At 38.3% G+C, this 24,782-nt stretch overlaps 1 protein-coding gene across 8 annotated transcripts in view; it reads right to left on the bottom strand.

Annotated features, from left to right (window-relative positions):
• Positions 1-24,782, bottom strand: part of AFG2A (AFG2 AAA ATPase homolog A) — a 389,011-nt gene that overhangs the window by 53,194 nt on the left and 311,035 nt on the right. For 6 of the 8 annotated variants that reach the window (XM_063809825.1, XM_063809828.1, XM_063809826.1 and 3 more), the window contains one exon: positions 5,230-5,394. In XM_063809825.1, the coding sequence (XP_063665895.1) occupies positions 5,230-5,394 (165 nt within the window). Of the gene's footprint in view, positions 1-4,526; positions 4,706-5,229; positions 5,395-24,782 lie in introns of those variants that run through there. The other 2 variants (XR_010156686.1, XM_063809827.1) reach the window with 1 other exon arrangement.

Here is a 24,782-nt window from a genome sequence, read left to right as displayed (position 1 = left end):
TATTTTTTGTTGCTTTTTTCTGAGTATTTTCTATTCCCAGTTGGTTGAATTTGCAGATGGAACTTGCAGATACAGAGCACTGAGTATTTTGAAATTCTGGGGCACAGATACAGAATTTTAGTGTAAAGACACAAGGACGAATAGAGAGATAGCAAAGAAGATCTCAAATATAGTAGACTACTTGGTGATAGCAGCATGTTTTCATAGGGCAGTTTCTGATTAGGCAGGAAAAGTAGGTTGCAGACAGTCCATAGCAGCAGTCCCCAACCTTTTTGGGACCAGGGACTGGTTTTGTGGAAGACAATTTTTCCACAAATGGGGTGGGGGGATGGTTTCGGAATGAAACTGTTCTCAGGCGTTAGATTCTCATAGGGAGCACACAACCTAGATCCCTCGCACGCATAGTTCACAATAGGGTTCGTGCTCCTATGAGAGTCTAATGCCACTGCTGATCTAACAGGAGGCAGAACTCAGGCAGTAATGCTCACTTGCCTGCCACTCACTCATGCTATGCAGTACTGGTGCTGGTCCGTGGCCAGGAGGTTGGGGACCCCTGGTCTGTAGGAGAGTGCTAAGTACTGTGGTGCTCTGCTTCACTTTGGAGACAAGTACACTGCTGCTAGCTGCTTTCTAACAATAATAAGTAGAGCGCTTAAGACCAGGTCAAATGGTCCTTCCTTAGAATCCTTATTCCTATCTCACATGTGTTGTTTGACTGGTCAGATGAACAATCTATGCCAGATTCTAATACAATGACTGATATTTTAGTTTGGGGAATACTATCACAAGAGATTTCACATAAGAAGAGTACAGACATTTTAAGTGGCTATAATTGCTCCTTCTGTTTTCACTGTGTGGGAGAAAAAGAGATGTCAGAAAAAACGTTAATCAGTGAGACAGAAAAGTAATTTAAGGCTCCCCTTTTATTAGCTATAATAGCTCAAGCATAGTGAATAGGACCCTTCTTGAATTAATGAGGCAAACTAGAAGGTGATTTTTTTAATGTCAAGCTGGCATGAAGCTCTTGTGCTATTATTAGACCCAGGAAAGCATAGACTACAAAACAGAATTCAGGGCATGACAGATCATTTAAAAATAAAACAAATAGACTAAGTTTACATGAAGTTAAAGCTTTTTGAAAACTCTGTGTGAAATGTATTTAACTCTAATGAATTGCTTTAAAAAGATCTTCTAGAGCTACATTCATAAGATTGCAATAAAAAAAAACACTATAGTAAGCAAATTTTTACATTTTAAAGAAAAGGAGGTGTTTTTTTTGCTCCTGACTGCCACATCATGAGTTGCATGCCTGCTCCCAGGAAGGGCCTGTCCCAATCGGCTCCTCCCTGTCACCGCAGTGTCCCCACTTGGCTGAAGCTGGCCTCTGAAGATGTAAGGGAGGAGATTTACAAACTGGCCAAGAAGGGCCTGACTCCCTCACAAATTGGTGATCCTAAGGGATTCACTGAAAGGAGGATAATATCCAAATGCAAATAAAAATTCAACCCCAATTTTACAGATATCAGTCTTTGGCCTATGTCAGCAAATTCTGATACACAGAAGAAATTATGCATCTTACTCATCATCTGTGTTCCCAAGCATAGGGCATATGGGGTAATGAGCCCAATTACTGCTTTTTTTTGTAAATATATTTGTGACAGTTGATTTCCTGTTAGAGATAAAACTCTTCCAAAAGTAACCAGGATAATTTGATAAAAGATAAATGAATAAATGAGGTGGAATTGCTACAAATAACTTAAAAAACAAAAATCAAAGCAAAAGAAAACAATAGTGATAACCAAAAAGACTTACTTCCTCCTGAGAGAAATTCCCATCTGCTTTTAAATGGCACATGTTTTTTCATTAACTGACAGCTACAGTCAAGAAGCCAGAACAATGAGGGCCATAGCCACAGGGACAATGAGTGGCAGGTGGCAGAGATGGCTAAAAGACACAACCTGCTTCAGTCTCCCCTCAGAGGCTGCTCCCTAACGGCTGTATTCCCCTTCCAGCTGGTGACAGACTTCCTCTTGAGAGCCTCCTGAGGCTTACAAAAGTGCTTCAATTCTCTGTATACCCTCTCCACGGAGGGAAAATGGAGTAACTTTGACCAGAAGGAGGTATTTCAAACACTGAGCTGGTCTAAGCTTTTATAGAACAATGCTGATTGGGCAAAATAAATAACCAAGTGAAAAGAAAATAATTTTTTAAAGTAACCTCTTCTCATCCCTGCCATTAAAAGTACCAGTGGTGGGCACAGAGGCTCATGCCTGTAATCCCAGCACTTTGGGAGGCCAAGGTGGGCGGATCACCTGAGGTCAGGAGTTCAAGACCAGCCTGGCCAATGTGGTGAAACCCTGTCTCTAATAAAAATACAAAAATTAGCTGGGCGTGGTGGTGGGTGCCTGTAATCCCAGCTACTTGGGAGGCTGAGGCAGGAGAATTGCTTGAACCCGGGAGGCGGAGGTTGCAGTGAGCCAAGATCGTGCCACTGCACTCTAGCCTGGGATACAAGGGCGAAACTCTGTCTCAAAAAAAAAAAAAAAAAAAAAGCACCAGTATCATTTCCATCTTAATCATCCTCTACAACTTTTTCACTAAAAATAAAAAATGCTCACTACACTTCAACATTTTGTTTCTAAAAAACAATTAGAGTGCCAGGAATTTCCTCGTCTCTGGCTTTCCTGCCCAAATTCTTGTTCATATAGCTAATAGTATACACTTATATAAAATTAATTTTATATAATCTTGAATATAATATACTATTCTCTTGTGAGGACAATAAATTGATAGTAGTTTCATTTTTATACCCAAAGTGGCCAAAGAGACACTCCAACTCTGAGAAAATGGCTGTGTCTACAGCAGGGAGTTAGAGGGCTCCTCTTGTAACAAATGAGAACTGAAGTCTATTTTTCCTAAATCTAATTTAAAAATCTTTTTTCCCCCCAGTTTATCAAGTGCTTGTTAAACACACACCATGTAGAAGGTTCTGTGTGAAGACAGAGAAACAGAGAGAGAGAAATGAAACCTTTTATCTTAAGCATTACTTAACGTGTCCTAAATCTCCTGTTTATTAACTTTAAGACTTTTGAAGAAATAATAATTTTCCTAAAACAACTGTGTGAACTGCCTACCTATTCAGACCAAAACAAAACAAAACAAAAACCCTCAACAGGGAACAAACCTGCCTCATCTAAATTAGAAACCACAGAACTACTAAGATGTAGCTGTTAGCAAAATTTCTATGAAGTTGTAATAATATACTAATTATAAATAGGACCACAATGGGATGCCCTCCCCAACCCAAGCATTATGGAACACAAAAATATAATTTGAGGAAGATAGAATTTTCTGCTACTTTTCCTGTGACGATTTTCAGAAGATCTCATATAAAAATTAATCATAAATGTGCTTACATGTTAGATCAAATAAGAAGTGCACTACATAAGAATTAGCAAGCCAGTATAATAATTGCTGGCACCAAATGAGGTTTTTTTCCTTTTAGCCAGATAGAATCTCACTGGGTTTTATTTTTGTTTTGCACTTCGATGTTACTACCATGAATTACTTCAAAGTGAGAAAGGCACATTTATATCTTGCTAACTGCTCTTCTAGTTTACTCGGCTCAAGTGAGAGATTTATGGTTTCTTCGTCTTCCTCTTGCTGTTTCCTGCAAATTGCCATATCATCATACAAGATGCCAGCCCTCGTCTCAAATCAAAAACTGAATTCTAGAAATGTTGGAGCAGTCAGTTAACCATAATTGTATGTTCATTTTAACTTTATGGATGGTCATAAGGATCACTGTTTCAGAGGAGTTAAAGGTGAGCGCACTTCAACTGCTTCTCAAGCTACTTTCCACAGGGCTTTTTATTCCAGTGGACTTGAAAAATATAAAGGAGGAAAATCAAATACAAATACTCCTCAACTTATGATGGGGCTATGTCCTGGTAAACCCATCATCAGTTGAATATGTCTAAGTCGAAAATGCATATATGTTTTTGACTTACGATATTTTTGACTTGTTATTTTCAACTTAAGAGGGATTTATCCAGATGTAGCTGTATTGTAAGTTGAGGAGTGTACTGAGTGTGTACCATTTTTGCACCATTGTAAAGCCCCAAAATCTTAAGTCAAACTGTCATAAGTTGGGGACTGTCTATATCTATATCTATGGTTCTTGGGGCAAAACAATGAATAGATCTGGGATTTATTTTGGCTGTTGTTATTAGCTATGACTGCATGATACACTAAGTTCAGTTCCAAATAGACTCTCGGATTACCACTAATGATCTGTCATATGGTAATCTCTTCGGTGTTTACATAAGACGAATGAAAACAATAGCAAGCAAAACAGAATGTGGAGTCCTAGCCTACTGAGTAATTCAGAATAAAAATAATCTGTAACCTCGTACTTAAAAAAATATTAATCTCCCATTAAAAGTCTACATCATTGGTGTGACAGATGCTATTTCTGTGTCGAGGTACATAGTTGGTCCTTTCATTAAGAAATGCAGCTAGAAAAGTTGCAGAATTATTTGATGGAATTTTATTTGGTAAATAAAAATAGCATAAGTAAAGAGTTGGTAAGGAGAGAAAAAATGTTAATCTGCCATACATAAAAGTCATTTTCATATTTTCACAGAGGTCTTGCTGTTCTTGTCAAGAGTTTATCTTCAGAGGTAAGGGCAGATGGTCCCTTTTACTGTGAGAGAATGTTTAATACAAAATTAGACTGAGATAACTTGCCAAAATGATAAAAAGATGATAATGATACAATCTGTTTGCTTTGCCCTTTATACTCATGATATCCTAATTTTATTTCTATGCTCTCCATGAGGAAACAGGAGGGAAGGTAGTAGTATCATTTCCATTTGATGGGTAAAGAAAGCAAAGTTAGAGAAGTGTGTGATTGGTTAGAAACTGCTGTATTAAGAAGCCCAATGGAAGAATCTACTTCTAGTCTAGTGTTCTTCTCACTATATTATGCTATTCCTCTGAAGACTACATTTTGAGAAATAATAGGAGCAAGTAAAAAACAATTGTGATATAATAGAAGCCACGTAAAGTGCAATTTAACTTAGTGACTATGTCATGTACTGCACTTCCTGTTTCAAGATTTCTTAGTATGGTCATTTAAAACACCTCAGGGCAAGCAATTTATTTTGCTTAATGACCCCAAGCCACCGCTTTCCTCCCACTAAGGTATTTTGAAGGGAACTATCTTACCTCTGCTCCTGAGTATGCATCGGTTTGAAGGATGAGTTCATCCAGGTCAACTTCATTACTGACAGGCATGGAGTGAAACTGCAGCTTAAATATTTCCCTTCTTGTTGCTGCATCCGGTAAAGGCACATAGATGATTCTATCAATTCTTCCAGGCCGCATCAAAGCCTATAAAGAAAATGAGGCAACATGAATTAACTGGGCTCAGAACTGACATTCCATCTCAAAGATACCTAGGGAAAGATGTCTGGAATTTCACGAACAATCCACTATTATTCGTAATTGGTAAATAAAACAAGTACCAGAGATTCCATAATCTATGTCACAGATACAAACAATGTCAAGAGTACTTTTGAAAATAGAAGGCTGAGTGCGGTGGCTCACGCCTGTAATCCCAGTACTTTGGGATGCTGAGGTGGGTGGAGCAGGAGGTCTCTGTCTCAAAAAAAAAAAAAAAAAAAAAAAATAGAAAAGCAGTACTTATGGGAGGTTTGCCCTTCTCAGCAATTATCAGGTGAACAAAAGATGACTATTCACTCTTCAAAAATGTGCAAATAATTTGCACTCATTATATCAAAAGGAATTTTTTTTGTAACTTCCTTAAATAACTACTAAAATATGGTTTAAGGACAGGTATGGTGGCTCATGCCTATAATCCCAGCACTTGGTGTTTTTTTTTTTTTCTTTTTGAGACAGAGTCTCACTCTGCCACCCAGGCTGGAGTGCAGTGGCGCAGTCTCAGCTCACTGCAAGATTCTCCTGCCTCAGCCTCCCTAGTGGCTGGGACTACAGGCACACGCCACCACACCTGGCTAATTTTTAGTAGAGACGGGGTTTCACCATGTTGGCCAGGCTCGTCTCGAACTCCTGACCTCAGGCGTTCGATCTGCCTGCCTTGGTCTCCCAGAGTGCTGGGATTACAGGTGTGAGCCACGGTGCCCGGCCAATCCCAGCACTTTGGAAGGGCAAGGAGGGCAGACTGCTTGAGTCCAGGAGTTCGAGACCAGCCTGGGCAACATGACAAAACGACATCTCTACAAAAAAATACAAAAATTAGCTGGGCACGGTGGTGCATGCCTGTAGTCCCAGCCACTCAGGAGGCTAAGGTGAGAGGATCACTTGAGCCCAGGAGGCGGAGGTTGCAGTAAACCAAGATAGCACTACTGCACTCCAGTCTGGGTGACAGAGTAAGACTCCATTTAAAAAAAAAAATCTGTAGCCATACATATATATCTGTATCTATATCTGGGTTAAGCTGTTAGCTGTTTCAGAGATCCCTCAAAATAGCAGAGTTCTAATAAAAGAATAGTTCTAGAGCTGAATGCAGTCAAATGAGCCTTCTTAATATTTTACTAGAGGCTAATGCCTACATTATTTTACAACTAATGGATTCACTTATTCAGAAAAATTTGGTGAGCATGTATTACATACCAGACATTGCTCTTGGTAATAGGAGAAAGCATGAATAAGATGTGTACAGTTGACTATGGTGATGGTTATACATATGTGTGAATATACTAAAAATCAATGAATTAAATATTTCAAATAGTGAATTTTATGGTATGTGAATTATCTCAAAGTGGTTAAAAAGAGGTATGTGTCTAAAATCTCTCTCTGTGTGTATCTACAGAGGGAATGTGGCAACTTTTAGCAACTTCTAAAAAGAATAAAGTGGAAAAATTTACACTACTTGACTTCAAAACTTATAATGCTAAAGAAACAAGATAGTGTGAGAGTATCTAGAGGATAAAGATACAGATAAATAAAATAGAAAAAGGAAGTCCATACTGATTTTAAGGCACTCAAAAAGGAAATTATCTTAAGAAATGGTACTGTGAATACTAGAAATCCATATGAAAAAAATGAACATTGACCCTTACCTCACACCATACTGAAAAATAAACTTGAAATGTATGAGCTAAAACTACAAAACTTCTAGAAGTATAAAAGAAAAACATGGACAAACAGGTCTTTACAAAAATCAAAACAAAATTTCTCTTCAAAAGGTACCTTTAAGAAAACGAAAAGACAGGTCACAGACTGGGATAAAATATTCACAATATGCATATTTGCAAAGGGCTTGTATCCAAAATATATAAAGAATCCTCATAATTCAATAATAAGAAAATAACCCAAAGTAACTGGACTAAAAATTTGAACATACTTGCTAACCACACAGCTTCCTTTGTGAGGTAAGTATGTGAAAAGATACTTAACATCATTAGTTATCAGATCAATGCAAATTTAAGCCACAATGAGATACCATTACATTATAAGAATGATGAAAATTAAAGACACTAACAATACCAAAGACCGATCAAGGACATGGAGCAACTAGAACTTACATACACTGTTAATGGGAATATAAAATAGAACAACCACTTTGGAAAGCTATTTGTCAGCTTCTTAAGAAGTTACACCTACCACATCATAACAACCCAATTATTGTGAAATAATCTAGGTAGTTACCTAAGAAGAAAAAACCCATATCTACACAAAGACTTGTATATGGAAGTTCACAAATTTTATTTTTTTGAGACAGAGTCTCACTCTGTCACCCAGGCTAGAGTGCAGTCATGTGATCTTGGCTCACTGCAACCTCCACTTCCTGCGCTCAAGTGATACTCTCTTCTCAGCCTCCCAGGTAGCTGGGACCACAGGTATGCACCACCATGCCCAGCTTTTTTTTTTTTTTTTTTTTAAGGTGGAGTTTCACTCTTGTTGCCCAGGCTGGAAGTGCAGTGGTGCAGTCTTTGCTCACTGCAACCTCTGCCTCCTGGGTTCCAGCGATTCTCCTGCCTCAGCCTCCCAAGTAGCTGGGATTACAGGTGCCCACCACCATGCCTGGCTAATTTTTTGTATTTTTAGTAGAGATGGGGTTTTGCCGTACTGGCCAGGCTGGTCTTGAACTCCAGACCTCAGGTGATCTGCCTGCCACGGTCTCCCAAAGTGCTGGGATTACAGGCTTGAGCCACCGTGCCCAGCCCCAGCTATTTCTTTTGTATTTTCAGTAAAGATGGGGTCTTGCCGTGCTGCCCAGGCTGGTCTCAAACGCCCATGTCCAAGTGATCCACCCACCTTGGCCTCCCGAAGTGCTGAGATTACAGGTGTGAGTCACTGTGCCCAGCCCACAGTAGCTTCATTCACAATAGTAAAATTGTAAACAACCCAAATGTCTACCAACTTATGAGTGAATAGTCAAAATATATAATGGAATACTACTCAACAATAGAAAGGAAATACTGAACACTCAACAATGTGCATGAGTCTCATCATGCTGAGTCAAATAGAACAGACATAAGAGAGTACATACTGCATTTATATAAAATATTTACAAAGTCCAATCTAATCTATAGTAGCAAAAAGCAGACTAGTGGTTGACTGCAACCTGAGGAAGAGGGAAAAATGGACTGCAAAGGGGCAAAAGCAATCTTTTGAAGGTGATGGGGATGTTCTGCACCTTAATTGCAGAGGTGGTTTCACAGGTTTACACAAGCCTAAATTAATTGACTTGTACATATAAGTTGATACAATTATTGTGTGTAAACTGAAACTAAATAAAAAGGATTAATAAAGAGTAGTAACTTGCATTTGTTAGACTCCCAGTATTTATAAATCAGTAAATTTAAAGAGGAATAAAGATATTTTAAAATTTTCTCTATCTGGAAAGATTATCTTCTTTGACTAAGCAGTTTGGAAAAAATCACATAAGAAGTCATGTAAGAGAAAGAATACTTATTTAACAAGCTGTGACAGATCAATTTCTATGATTTAGCCATGAATTTGGTGACATATATTACAACCATTTCACAATCTCATAGTTAATTTGTTTTATTTTTGTTTGTTTTGTTTTGTTTTAATGTACTTCACCATGTTCATACTTAGAGTTCCAAACAGACTGTTCAAATCCATGGGGTCATATCATCATATCTCATACCAGTGCTTTATAAAATACTCGAGTGAATGTTAACAATGTAATGGAAAAAAGGGTTTTCTTGTTAAATAAATTTGGAGAACACTATGTAGAAACAAAATAAAAGGTTTGTATAGGTTTCTATATGAAGGAATTTTTGGAAATTATATTAATGGGTAATAAAAATATCCAGGAGAAACCTATGGTAGTATGTAAAAATTCTATTTTAAATTCCCAAACTCTAATCATGGAACATCTCAAAAACTAATATTTCTTTTCCACTTTGGAAAATGCTGTTGTATACTTTTTGTATATGTTATAATACCTAGAAGAGGGTGATTGTCTATCAAATATATATCAATCAATCCTTAACTTATGTACAAATTAGCTGGCAAAAATTCAATTAGGAAAATCATAAAATAAATATATTTCCCTTGCTTAAAAATGAGTGTTTTAATTCTTTGCAGACAATTCTGTACACCTTAAAATGTATTTTATCAAAGAATTCAAAACTCCATTTCAATCATGGAAATCACTTCTTTCTACCTAAAACAAATACAGGACTTAGGAAATAAAGATGATTTCAGTAAATACATATTTAAAAAAGTGAAAATGTTATCTAAGATAAATAACATTAATATTTGTATAGCACTTAAGGATCTATGAAGCATCTTCCACATACTGTAGCTCATTTAATATTCCCCCAAATTTTGGGAATTAGATATTATTATATCCTTATTAAGACAAAGAAAATGAGGCCCAAGGTCGTACAATAACTTACAGAAACTGTGCTGAAATCTGGGGTTTCTAAATGTTGAATCAGTCCTTTTTAATTTTACTATTTTGACACTACATGATACTCATTATTGATGAACAAACAAAATTCTCTTTCTGAAATATAACTAACAAAGTTCAACAATTCTCTCATCAAAAAAATTATTAAGCATCTACTATATGCCAGATTGATTTACTTGCTGGGGATACAGCCGTGGAGAGCTTGGTTATTTTTTTAAAGTTGCAGTTGTCCTTTTCACCCTATTGGAATAATAAATTCTAGGCTATTTTAAAATTTCCTTTCTAATAGTTGAAAGAACACAGCAAAGGATATACAGCACACATGTCAGCTAAGTCACTGGAACACTCAGCATACATCTGTGTGTGCTTATTTATTTATTTTTTTTAGCTGTAGCTATCCTCAGGCAGTGCAGGTTGAGTATACTTCAATGATTATTATAACATTGTCTGGGCCAACAGCCAGCTAGGCTTTTTCTGGCCTGGTCTTGTCAGTGAAAGTTATGCTTAAAAAATAGTAGGAAAGAGCCTTCCTTCCTGTAGAACTCTGAATGAGTAAACACCCTTCCTAGAATTTCTTTAAAAATACTGTTTTGGGATATTAGGGTGGAAGAATGTATTCTGAATGATAGCATGTTCTATTATTATTAAAATCACTATATGACAACTCAATGAAAAAAGAAGCCAAGGCTTTCTAATATTCTGAATCCTATGGCTCCAAGGCCATGTTGGATATTGTGGTCTGTCCATTAAAACTTTATTAAAAAAAACAAATCATAGAACAAACTCCCTTTCTGAGAACTTATTCAAGACCTTGGGCAAGTCTCTACATCTGTAACAGCCTCAGTTTCCTCATGTGTGAAAATGAAGGCGGCTCTTTAATTACAGGTGCCTATGTGCATTTGACAGAAATTCCCCTCAAACTATACATATGAAAAATACTCCCAATTTTGCAAATAATTCCAGGGAGTTCACCTGAAATCTGCTTGTGTGCTTCAGACTAAAAATTATCATATTGGATGACCTTTTAAATGGGGCTTCCAGCCCCCAGTTCTAGGACCCCCTGCCATTCTTATATAACAAAATATCCACAGCTTACACTGCATAGTCATTACTGTAAACATGTTAGTTTATTATGAAACCAATATCCTTCTTTTCTTCTGACCTTTATATCAAGGACTCAAAACATCTGGTATTTCACATGAAGGAGTCTTAACTATCAAACCTTATACCACAATTATAAGGCTGCCTTTTGTTTTTTATAAATTCTGAAATTCAACACTTATAGTTTCATGTTCTATCAAATGCTCAAATCTAATTTCATTAACATAGAAATACTTGTTCAGACAAAAGTATTAAAATAGACACCTTGAAAAATCAGGTCCCATTGGCTCCCATTCATTTAAAATAATCAACAAGGGTGTGTATGTGTATATAGGGAGTGCCTTCCTCTAGGAAAGGAAAGCAGCACTGAGCCTTTATACTTTAATAAAAACATATCAATGAATCATGATTCATGGAGAGAATAGTTCCAGAAACCAGGGAGAAAGGTGGATCTTTGGTAACGGCTCTGAATTATCTCAAAGAAACCTTGGATTTATTCTAGGTATCTATTTCTTCCTCTAAATCCAACTAATGCATAGACCTGGCTAACACTACTTAAATCTCTCTTAAAACTGTCACTTCTACCCATTCTTCTTTATTGTGTATTTGTGTGTTTGTTTACCGTCTGTCTTTCCCAACAGATTGTAGACTGTATGTAATGGCAGGAATCATATTCATTTTATTCAATACTGTAAGCTCAGCTATGGCACATATAAGGCACCCAATAAATGTTTACTCAGTGATATCAAGCCAACACAATCATTTGTCTAGAATATCATAACTGCTGTGCTAGTTGTTTTTCTGCCTGCCGTCTTATTCTTTCCTTCTTTTTCCTTGCTTTATCTACATCATGGCTAACGTGATCATTTTAACTGCAAATACCTTAACTTCCTATTTTCTAATCATTTAATTGCACATCAAGGAAAAAAGTCCAAGTTCAAGTATAGCATTTCTCACCCTGTGAGAAAAGAAAAGGAGCTGTAGATAAGATAGGAGTTACACTAAAATCATAGAAACTTGAAACGCTATACTTGAACTTGGACTTGCTTAGGAGCACCTAAACACCCAGTTAGTAAAACTCACCACGCTGCTTTCTGCCTCCCTGTTTTCGCACATATTTCTCCCTCTGCTCAGAATGACATTTTATCTCTTTGTCTATCAGGGAAGCTCCACTTCTTGTTCAAGTCTCAGCTTAAAAGTCTTCTCTTTTATTGAAACTTCTATGACTCTTCCAAGTACATAAATGAATTTTAAACTCGTAATTTGGCATACAAGGTTAAAAGTGAGGGCAAAAGAATCAGCTTAGCTGGAGGAAAATTCTAGCTAAAAAACTTATTAGCTGTGTGTTTGGACAAATCAGCAGGTGTTTTTATATCTATATTGATACAATGTGCTTAGCTCAGTGTTTGGCATATGGCATGTATGCTTCAGTAAGTATTAAATGCTATTATAGTGATTACTCTTCTTGTATAATTATCCTCAGTACTTGATTATGAGATCCTTGAATATAGGCAATGTTAGCAATCTCTGAATTCTTAATATATGGCAGATGTTAATGTTCTTTGAATAAATGGAACAATGAGCTAGGAGGTTAGAATAATAGATTGAAAAGTCAAGTCAAAATACAGATTCTTGATTTTTATTTCTAAATCTCAATATTTAAAAAGAATTGATATTTAGCAATTCTCTACTTGCCCCCTTCTCTCCCTGCTTCTTACCATAGCCTCTGAAATGCTCAATTCATAACCCTTTCCTAATAGATAGAAGAAACATGCTTGTCTGCACAGAAACCTGATAGAGGGATCAGCTCTTACAGAGGCCCAGAACATTCCTGTAAATATTAAATCTTTCCATGTGTGGGTTCACATTACTCAGCCAAGAGATGTACAAAGCTAACTTTTGAAAATGTTGCTGTATCTTTGACTTTAGCTGCTGTCTTTTAAAGCTTGAAATTCTCAATGTTCCAGGAACACAATTTCATAATATCTCTTATGCAATTTAGTAATTTTTAAAAGTGTAATTACACTGGGAGAAGAATGACTTTGAGACTAATAAAATACGCAGTAGTATGTAAAATCCATGAGAGCCTATGCAAGGAGCAGTCTGCATTATATTATTTGCTAATTAAGCTTTTGGGACATTGAAAAAGAATGTAAACTACTTCAGTCTGGGTAAGCATCTGCTGAACAGGCATCAGAAAACAAAAACAGATTTTATATAAAATTTGAATAAAAAAGTCTCAACTACCCACAAGATACTTTAAAAGTAACTAAAAAGACACCTACTAGACAATTTTTTTTTTTGTGCAAAGCACTGTGAGGAAAATACAGAAGCATATGACTTGGTCCTTACCTTTAAGAACACTAAAAAGTAGAGAAAGATCAACACGCAAACAACTAACTGCAGCAAGCTTTGATCAACAGGCTAAGACACTAATAGAAAACGATAAAATACACAATAATTACCAAATTAAGTAAGAATTTAAGGATGAGGTGAGTCAAATTATACTTGATTCATGCTGATACTAAAAGCCAATCATTTAATGAGATAAAACCAGAAACATTTACCTAACCCATACATAAAACTTTTTTGGAAAAGCAGAAATAGTTATGAGAGGAATGTGTTAGAGATCAAAATCAATCAGGCTAGGCACAGTGGCACACACACAACTGTAATCCCAGCACTTTGGGAGGCTAAGGCAGGCAGATCGCTTGAGCTCAGGCATTTGAGACCAGCCTAGGCAACATGGCGCAACCCCATCTCTACAAAACAAACAAACAAACATAAAAATTAGCCGGGTGTGGTGGTACACACACCTGTAGTCCCAGCTGAGGTGGGAGGATCACTTGAACCCAGGAGGTTGAGGCCTAGGGAGCCATCCACCACTGCACTCCAGCCTAAGTGACAGGGTGAGACCCTGTCTCAAAACAAAAGATCAATTACACTTAAAATAAGCAATAGGCTCTGTTAAACAAAGGAAACCAATTTTCATAATTTTTCTCTTAGAACTTTGGGCTTAGTAAACCTTTTCACAAGAAGTATTTTGAGATCTTTTAACTTTAGAGTATAGCTAAGTGGGTAGTAATGATATATATATTTGTTAGTAATAGTAGTAGTGATACACACACACACACACGCACGCAAGTAAGCACACACACCCTTTACATGAGTAACCCATTTGAGATGTGTATTTATGAAACCATGGGCAATATAATTTACGGGGGAAAGAAACTGTTTCCAAAAAGCCAAGGAAGGGAGATTTTTATTTGTATTTTTAAAAACAAAATCATTATTGGTACAGTAGGTGTAACCTTAAAATTAAGTTATTACAAATGGGTCAGAAAATGGAAAGAGAATTTCTAAGAGTGAAAATTAATCGATTTAAGATAAGGCTTTAATTGGAAACAAAGAGCTTCACATATTCTTAAAAAAATTCCAGAAACATTTCCCTAATCCAAATGAGCCGGGCTTTAAATGACAAAGAGGGGAAATTTACCAGATTGAGAATCTGCGAGAAGGCCGAATGAATATTATAAGCAAAGAAGAAAAGCAGTGCACAAACCATTCCTGGGAGGCGAAAAGGTTTACTGTGGTCACATGTAGGGCAGACTTTCCCAGTGGTTGTACTGGGAATGGATTAGAGGGTATGCTTAAGATATTGTTTCCTTCAGATCTCAGAAGGGCCAGAAAGCTCAGAGAAGCCAGAGACTTCAGGCAGTCAGACAGTGGTATCATCTGGTTATTATTCCATGTGTGACATGTCATGAAAAATTTTGGGAAGCACTGGTAGAGGATGCTTAGAAACATGGGGACATGAAGGTAGATTAAGAAAAAAAATCCACAGGTACAATTACATTACATATGGTATGTAATGCCAAGGAGTTTGGTCCTCATCTCACAGTCCGTAGCAAATTGCAGAAGGTTTTTAATGAGGAAAGAGACAGGCTTGATTTTCTGTTGAAGAAAGTAAATGATTCTGGCAGCAGTGTGGAAGAAGCACAGGAACGAAGTGCAACTTCCAGTTAGGCAACTAATACAATTTCGAGGCCCTAAATTAGAACATGAATAATAGCAGAGGCAGTGAACCTGAACAGGACAATTTAAGAGATGTCTTTGAAGTATAACTGCACAATGTTTTCAACTTATTATTAGACACTTTCCCCTTTTGACAATGCCACTCCATTGTGCAAAGGGAGATAAAGATAAAAAAGCATTTATTTTAAATAGATTCGTAATTATTCTGCAAAGAGAACAATATCTGCTAAATTAAAACCTGGATCTTAACAATGTTCCATGACTTGACTTTTCAACTGGTGGACATGCTTTTTAAACAATAATTCAATTTGCATTAAAACTATTTAAGATAATCACTTCCCCATAAAGCTGAAAAAGTTGTGGGAGTCTTTAGTGCTTAGCTAGGCTTCACAGAGCAGTTCAGTCCCACAGATATTTGCTGAGTATCTACTATGTGTCAGGCATAGGATTAGGTACTAGGGTTATAAAGTTCTTTGTTCTTTAAAAAATAATTCATTTGAAACAGATTTCTGTATGTCAACATGTGAGCGTATATTTGTATTAAAACAAATAAATCAATCAGTCTTTAGGCTATCTGTCTAATGTTGGGCTTGCTCAGTTCTGCAAAAACCTGTAGCACTGTGCAAGAAAAGACTTGATGCATTTGACAGCAGGTGTTCAGGAAAAATGCACCACAGTAAATAGCAGCAATTGATGATGAGCACAAAATGAAGAGAACAGAAGAAAAAAAAATTTAGCATGCACACACATACACATACTTAAGTTATTTTATTAGCATATTTTCTTTGTCCATTTCTATTAAAGAGTCATTTTACAAGTCAAAACAGTATGTATCCAGCACTAATCCAAATTCTTCCTCTTGTAAAAAGTGAATCTGCTTTTTAAAAAACTATAGGGGCAAAGTGAAAACAATGCAAACTAACATTTCCTATGTCTCTATAAAATTCACTCTTTAAAAAGGGTCTCCATAAGATAGAATAGGAGTGAAGAACTTATTTAGATATTTACATATTTTAAGATATTTAAAAATATATAAACCCATGGGTTCTTAATGGGGGTAAGGGAATAGTGGCAGTGGGGACAAATGGCCTGTCCTCTGCTTCTTTTCCCAGCATCGTCTCCTGTTATTTGACTCCTCCAGGCCCTTTACTTTCTACCAATACTGAACTCCTTGTACTTCCCCTAAAATTGCTATAAGCATATTCTTCACACCTCTCTAATTTATAAATAGTGATCTCTTTATCTGAACAGTGCTGTCTACTCCCAGGCCATGTACTCCAGGAAAATCCTAGTTATTCTTTCAAATCATTTCTATACAAAGAAACTGTCATTTTCTTCTCTATATTACTCCTAAACATTGTTCACATTTCTTTTGCACATATCACACAACAGTTGTTTATATTTTCTAATGCCCCTGCTGAACCATAAGATATTCAAAGGACATATATTTTTTCCCAATTTAAAAGAAATCACAATGTAAGGTGATCTGCCTACAGACACCTACTAGGTATACAGAAGCATGCAGACAAGAAATATATAAGACAGCAGGTGGTACCAAAAACATGTTGCTCAGAATATGTGTTTCTGGATAACTAAGGTTTTTAACTCATTACATATAAACGATTTTTAAAAACCTAAAATGAAAGTCTTCTGATATATACTACAAAGAATGGATGATACGGTAAATGTAAACAAACAAAGGTTTTGTTGACTCAAAGTCTTCTTTTCCCTCTCCATCATTCTTAAACAATATTCTGTGCTAAAGTTATTAGATGGTGAGGATACAGATGCCGTAGGACAGATTTATACAATGTGACTTGAACGGGCACCACAGGACTGATGGGTTGCACAGTGGTGACGCCGAGTGGTGATGCAGAGCTGTGGATACTGCCTGCCTGCACTTGCAGAGGTCATCAATGTTTCCACATCCTCTGAGAGGAACAGCGTGTTTCTGTCTCTCACCCCAAAGAGACATTGTTTCTGTTTTCTATTCCTGCCACTCCTCAATTTTTTTTAAGGTACAAAATACCAAGATACAGAAGCTATTTCTTATCAGTCCCACCAGAGTGCAGCAGGGCTGTTTTATCCTTTTCTTTGCCTTGCATTTTCTTTCTCCCAGGCTGGTCCCAGCCCATTTCTGAGTTCCGTCAGTCCTGCTTTGGCTGTTCAGTGCACCTTTCTTTTTCCTTGTCTCTGATACCTTGTCTGATAATACAAGACATTACAAAATAATGTCTTTTTTTTAATCTTACCTATTCATAGTTCAAAATTCTGGCTCTATTACTTACTGAGTTTTATTTATTTATTTGAGACAGGGTCTTTCTCTGTTGCCCATGCTGGACTGCAGTAGCGCGATCATGGCTCACTACAGACTTGACCTCCAGGGTCCAAGCGATCCTCCCACCTCAGCCTCCCGAATAGGTGGGACCACAGGTGTGTGCTACCACATCTGGCTAACATTTTAATTTTATTTTTTTGGACAGACGGGTCTCCCTACGGTACCCAGGCTGGTCTAAACTCCAGGACTCAAGTGATCCTCCTGCTCAGATTACAGGTGTGAACCACCACACCTGGTTGTAACTGAATTTTTTTTTTAATTACAGGGTACATGTGCACAACGTGCAGGTTTATTACATAGGTATACATGAGCCATGTTGGTTTGCTTCCCCCATTAACTCGTCATTTACATTAGGTATGTCTCCTAATGCTATCCCTCCCCCAGCCCCCCAACGCCTGACAGGCCCCAGTGTGTGATGTTTCCTGCCCCGCGTCCAAGTGTTCTCATTGTTCAATTCCCACCTATGAGTGAGAACATGCAGTGTTTGGTTTTCTGTCCTTCTGATAGTTTGCTGAGAATGATGGTTCCCAGCTTCATCCATGTCCCAACAAAGGACATGAACTCATCCTTTTTTATGGCTGCATAGTATTCCATGGTGTATCTGTGCCACATTTTCTTAATCTAGTCTATCACTGATGGATATTTGGGTTGGTTCCAAGTCTTTGCTATCATGAATAGTGCTGCAATAAACATACGTGTGCATGTGTCTTTATAGCAGCATGATTTATAATCCTTTGGGTATATACCCAGTAATGGGATGGCTGGGTCAAATGGTATTTCTAGTTCTAGATCCTTGAGGAATCACCACACTGTCTTCCACAATGGTTGAACTAATTTACACTCCCACCAACAGTGTAAAAGCGTTCCTACTTCTCCACATCCTCTCCAGCATCTGTTGTTTCCCAACTTTTTAATGATCACCATTCTAACTGGCATGAGATGGTATCTCATTGTGGTTTTGATTTGCATTTCTCTGATGGCCAGTGATGATGAGCATTTTTTCATGTGTCTGTCGGCTGCATAAATGTCTTCTTTTGAGGAGTGTCTATTCATACCTTTTGCCCACTTTTTGATGGGGTTGTTTTTTTTCTTGTAAATTTGTTTGAGTTCATTGTAGATTCTGGATATTAGCCCTTTGTCAGATGGGTAGATTGCAAAAATTTTCTCCCATTCTGTAGGTTGCCTATTCACTCTGATGGTAGTTTCTTTCGCTGTGCAGAAGCTCTTTAGATTAATTAGATCCCATTTGTCAATTTTGGCTTTTGTTGCCATTTCTTTTGGTGTTTCAGTCATGAAGTCCTTGACTAGGCCTATGTCCTGAATGGTACTGCCTACGTTTTCTTCTAGGGTTTTTATGGTTTTAGGTCTTACATTTAAGTCTTTAATACATTTTGAATTAATTTTTGTATAAGGTGTAAGGAAGGGATCCAGTTTCACCTTTCTGCATATGGCTAGCCAGTTTTCCCAGCACCATGTATTAAATAGGGAATCCTTTCCCCACTTCTTGTTTTTGTCAGGTTTGTCAAAGATCAGATGGTTGTAGATGCGTGGTGTTATTTCTGAGGCCTCTGTTCTCTACATATCTGTTTTGGTACCAGTACCATACTGTTTTGGTTACTATAGCCTTGTAGTATACTTTGAAGTCAGATAGTGTGATGCCTCCAGCTTTGTTGTTTTTGCTTAGTACTGTCTTGGCTATGTGGGCTCCTTTTTGGTTTCATATGAATTTTAAAGTAGTTTTTTTCCAATTCTGTGAAGAAAATCATTGGTAGCTTGATGGAGATAGCATTGAATCTGTACATTACCTTGGGCAGTATGGATATTTTCACAATATTGATTCTTCCCATCTTCCATTTGTTTGTGTCTTTTATTCTGTTGAGAGTGGTTTGTAGTTCTCCTTGAAGAGGTCCTTCCCATCCCTTGTAAGTTGGATTCCTAGGTATCTTATTCTCTTTGTAGCAATTGTGAATGGGAGTTCACTCACAATTTGGCTGTTTGTCTGTTATTGGTGTATAGGAATGCTTGTGATTTTTGCACATTGATTTTGTATCCTGAGACTTTGCTGAAGTTGCTTATCAGCATAAGGAGATTTTGGGCTGAGACGATGGGGTTTTTAAATATACAATCATGTCATCTGCAGACAGGGACAATTTGACTTCCGCTTTTCTAAATTGAATAACCTTTGTTTCTTTCTCTTGCCTGACTGCCCAGGCTAGAACTTCTAACACTATGTTGAGTAGGAGTGGTGAGAGAGGGCATCCTTGTCTTCTGCCGGTTTTCAAAGGGAACGCTTCCCGTTTTTGCCCATTCAGTATGATATTGGCTGTGGGTTTGTCATAAATAGCTCTTATTATTTTGAGATATTTCCATCAATACCTAGTTTATTGAGAGTTTTTAGCATAAACGGCTGTTGAATTTTCTCGAAGGCCTTTTCTGCATCTATTGAGATAATCATGTGGTTTTTGTCATTGGTTCTCTTTATGTGATGGATTACATTTATTGATTTGCATATGTTGAAACAGCCTTGCATCCCAGGGATGAAGCTGACTTGATCGTAGTGGATAAGCTTTTGGATGTGCTGCTGGATTCAGTTTGCCAGTATTTTATTGAGGATTCTCGCATCGATGTTCATCAGGGATATTGGTCTAAAATTCTCTTTTTTTGTTGTGTCTCTGCCAGGCTTTGGTATTAGGATGATGCTGGCCTCATAAAATGAGTTAGGGAGGATTCCTTCTTGTTCTATTGATTGGAATAGTTTCAGAAGGAATGGTAACAGCTCCTCTTTGTACCTATGGTAGAATTTGGCTGTGAATCTGTCTGGTCCTGGACTTTTTTGGTTGGTAGGCTATTAATTATTGCCTCAATTTCAGAGCCTGTTATTGGTCTATTCAGAGATTCAACTTCTTCCTGTTTTAGTCTTGGGAGGGTGTATATGTCCAGGAATTTATCCATTTCTTCTAGATTTTCTAGTTTATTTGAGTAGAGGTGTTTATAGTATTCTCTGATGGTAGTTTGTATTTCTGTGGGATCGGTGGTGATATCCCCTTTATCATTTTTTACTGCGTCTATTTCATTCTTCTCCCTTTTCTTCTTTATTAGTCTTGCTAGCAGTCTATCAATTTTGTTGATCTTTTCAAAAAACCAGCTCCTGGATTCATTGATTTTTTTGAAGGGTTTTTTGTGTGTCTCTATCTCCTTCAGTTCTGCTCTGATCTTAGTTATTTCTTGCCTTCTACTAGCTTTTGCATGTTTCCTCTTGCTTCTCTAGTTCTTTTAATTGTGATGTCAGGGTGTCAATTTTAGATCTTTCCTGCTTTCTCTTGTGGGCATTTAGTGCTATAAATTTCCCTCTACACACTGCTTTAAATGTGTCCCAGAGATTCTGGTACGTTGTGTCTTTGTTCTCACTGGTTTCAAACAACATCCTTATTTCTGCCTTATTTTGTTATTTACTCAGTAGTCATTCAGGGGCAGGCTGTTCTGTTCAGTTTCCATGTAGTTGTGCGGTTTCGAGTGAGTTTCTTAATCCTGAGTTCTAATTTGATTGCACTGTGGTCAGAGAGACAGTTTGTTGTGATTCCTGTTTTTACATTTGCTGAGGAGTGCTTTACTTCCAATTATGTGGTCGATTTTAGAATAAGTGCGATGTGGTGCTGAGAAGAATGTATATTCTGTTGATTTGGGGTGGAGAGTTCTGTAGATGTCTATTAAGTCTGCTTGGTGCAGAGCTGAGTTCAAGTCCTGTATATCCTTGTTAAACTTCTGTCACGTTGATCTAATATTGACAGTGGTGTGTTAAAGTCTCCCAGATTGCTTTATGAATCTGTGTGCTCCTGTATTGGGTGCATATATATTTAGGATAGTTAGCTCTTCTTGTTGAATTGGTCCCTTTACCATTATGTAATGACCTTCTTTGTCTCTTTTGATCTTTGTTGGTTTAAAGCCTGCTTTATCAGAGACTAGGATTGCAACCTATGATTTTTCTTGCTTTCCTTTTGCTTGGGAGATCTTCCTCCATTCCTTTATTTTGAGCCTATATGTGTCTCTGTACATGAGATGGGTCTCCTGAATACAGCACACTGATGGGTCTTGCCTCTATCCAATTTGCCAGTCTGTGTCTTTTAATTGGAGCATTTAGCCCATTTACATTTAAGGTTAGTATTGTTATGTGTGAATTTAATCCTGTCATTATGATGTTAGCTGGGTATTTTGCCTGTTAATTGATGCAGTTTCTTCAAAGCATCGATGGTCTTTACAATTTGGCATGTTTTTGCAGTGGCTGGTACTGGTTGTTCCTTTCCATGTTTAGTGCTTCCTTCAGGAGCTCTTGTAAGGCAGGCCTGGTGGTGACAAAATCTCTCAGCATTTGCTTGTCTGTAACGGATTTTATTTCTGCTTCACTTATGAAGCTTAGTTTGGCTGGATATCAAATTCTGGGTTGAAAATTCTTTTAAGAATGTTGAATCTTGACCCCCACTCTCTTCTGGCTTGTATGATTTCTGCCCGAGAGAGCCGCTGTTAGTCTGATGGGCTTCCATTAGTGGGTAACCTGACCTTTCTCTCAGGCTACCCTTAACATTTTTTCCTTCATTTCAACCTTGGTGAATCTGAGAATTATGTGTCTTGGGGTTGCTCTTCTTGAGGAGTATCTTTGTGGTGTTCTCTGTATTTCCTGAATTTGAATGTTGGCCTGCCTTGCTAGGTTGGGGAAGTTCTCCTGGATAATATCCTGAAGAGTGTTTTCTAACTTGGTTCCATTCTCCCCGTGACTTTCAGGTACACCAATCAAATGTAGATTTGGTCTTTTCACATAGTCCCATATTTCTTGGAGGCTTTGTTCTTTTTACTCTTTTTTCTCTAAACTTCTCTTCTCACTTCATTTCTTTCATTTGATCTTCAATCACTGATATCCTTTCTTCCACTTGATTGAATTGGCTACTGAAGTTTGTGCATGTGTCACGAAGTTCTCATACCATGGTTTTCAGCTCCATCAGGTCATTTAAGGTCTTCTCTACACTGTTTATTCTAGTTAGCCATTTGTCTCACCTTTTTTCAAGGTTTTTAGCTTCCTCGCAGTGGGTTAGAACATGCTTCTTTAGCTTGGAGAAGTTTGTTATTATTGACCTTCTGAATCCCACTTCTGTCAGCTCATCAAAGTCATTCTCCATCCAGCTTTGGTCTGTTGCTGGCAAGGAGCTGCGATCCTTTGGAGGAGAAGAGGCACTCTGGTTTTTAGAATTTTCAGCTTTTCTGCTCTGGTTTCTCCCCATCTTTGTGGTTTTATCTACCTTTGGTCTTTGATGTTGGTGACCTACAGATGGGGTTTTTGTGTGGAAGTCCTTTCTGTTGATGTTGATGCTATTCCTTTTGGTTTGTTAGTTTTTCTTCTAACAGTCACGTCCCTAAGCAGCAGGTCTGTTGGAGTTTGCTGGAGGTCCACTCCAGACCCTGTTTGCCTGGGTATCACCAGCGGAGGCTGCCGAGCAGCAAATATTACTGCCTGATCCTTCCTCTGGAAGCTTCGTCGCAGAGGGAAACCCGCCTGTATGAGGTGTCTATCGGCCCCTACTGGGAGATGTCTCCCAGTTAGGCTACATGGGGGTCAGGGACCCACTTGGGGAGGCAGTCTGTCCGTTCTCAGAGCTCAAATGCTGTGCTGGGAGAACCACTGCTGTCTTCAGAGCTGTCATACAGGGACGTTTAAGTCTGCAGAAGTTACTGCTGCCTTTTGTTCAGCTATGCCCTGTCTACAGAGGTACAGTTCATGGAGGCAGTAGGCCTTGCTGAGCTGCAGTGGGCTCCACCCAGTTTGAGCTTCCTGGCCACTTTGTTTACCTACTTAAGCTTCAGCAATGGCGGATGCCCCTCCCCCTGCCAGGCTGCAGCCTCGCAGGTCGATCTCAGACTGCTGCACTAGCAGCAAGCAAGGCTCTGTGGGTGTTGGATCTGCCAAGCCAGGCACGGGAGAGAATCTCCTTGTCTGCCAGTTGCTAAGACCATGGGAAAAGCGCAGTATTTGGGCAGGAGTGTAGCGATATTCCAGGTACCGTCTGTCATGGCTTCCCTTGGCTAGGAGAGGGAAATCCCAGAACCCCTTCCACTTCCTGGGTGAGGCAATGCCCCACCCTATTTCAGTTCACTCTCCGTGGGCTGCACCCACTGTCCAACCAGTCCCAATGAGATGAACTAGTCACCCCAGTTGGAAACACAGAAATCACCCGCCTTCTGTGTCGATCATGCTAGGAGCTGCAGACCGGAGCTGTTCCTATTTGGCCATCTTGGAATGGAACTCCTTTTTTTTTTTTTTTTTTTTTTTTTTTTTTGGAGACAAGGTTTCACTCTGTCACCCAGGCTGGAGTGCAGTGACATGATCTCAGCTCACTGCAACCTCCACCTCCTAGGTTCAAGCAATTCTCATGCCTCAACCTCCCAAGTAGTTGTGATTACAGGCATGCACCACCACACCTGGCTAATTTTTGTACTTTTAGTAGAGACACAGTTTCACCATGTTGGCCAGGCTGGTCTTGAACTCCTGGCCTCAAGTGGCGTCACTCTGATCTCCTCCCAAAGTGCTGGGATTATAGCCATCATGCCCGGCCCATAATTGAATTTTAATATGGTAGTTTTCCACCTTTACTTCAAACAACTAGAAACATCTCAGGTTTAGAACACAGTCTAACAGCACCTTTGAGGCACATGGCAGGGACTGTACCCCCCTCTGTAGGGTTTGGCAAACTACAATCTGTCCCACCAGCTGTTTTTATAAATGAAGTGTTAGAACATGGCCCTGTTCAGCCATTTGCATATTATCTATGGCTATTTCCATTCTAAGTCAGCAAAGTTGAGTAGCTACAAGGAATAACAGATGTGGCCTATAAAGTCTAAAATATTTACCATCTGGCCTTTTACAGAAAACCTTTCTAAATACTTTAGAGTAGTGGTTTTTAACCTTCATTGTGCATCACAATCACTTGGTGAACTTTAAGAACCTAGGTTACCTCCACCTCCTTGCTCCAGTGACAATCAATCAGTCTAGGTCCAGGCAAATTATTTTCTTCGATTCTAATGTGCAGTTAAAGTTAAACCAATTTTCAGGGTTTCTCAAACCTCAATGTGCACAGGAATCATCTGGCTTATCTGCTCATCCAGGAGAATCTTGTTCCCCATTTACATCCCATTTGGACTCACTAGGTCTGGAGGGAGAGGTCAGACCCTGCATGTTTAATAAGCTTGCCAGCTGACTCTGACAGAGAAAGTTCCTAGACTAGACTTTGAGAGATATGGCTTGTACAAGTTAGTTTAAAAAAGCCTCATAGGTGAACGTGGACAGTCCCTTACCCCATAAATGAATCAAATCACTCTAAGTGCTCTTAA

Source organism: Pan troglodytes, chromosome 3, assembly GCF_028858775.2.
Source record: "Pan troglodytes isolate AG18354 chromosome 3, NHGRI_mPanTro3-v2.0_pri, whole genome shotgun sequence".
NCBI lineage: Eukaryota > Metazoa > Chordata > Mammalia > Primates > Hominidae > Pan > Pan troglodytes.
The sequence above is the reverse complement of the archived record's forward strand: the minus strand, read 5'-3'. Positions and strand labels throughout refer to the sequence as shown.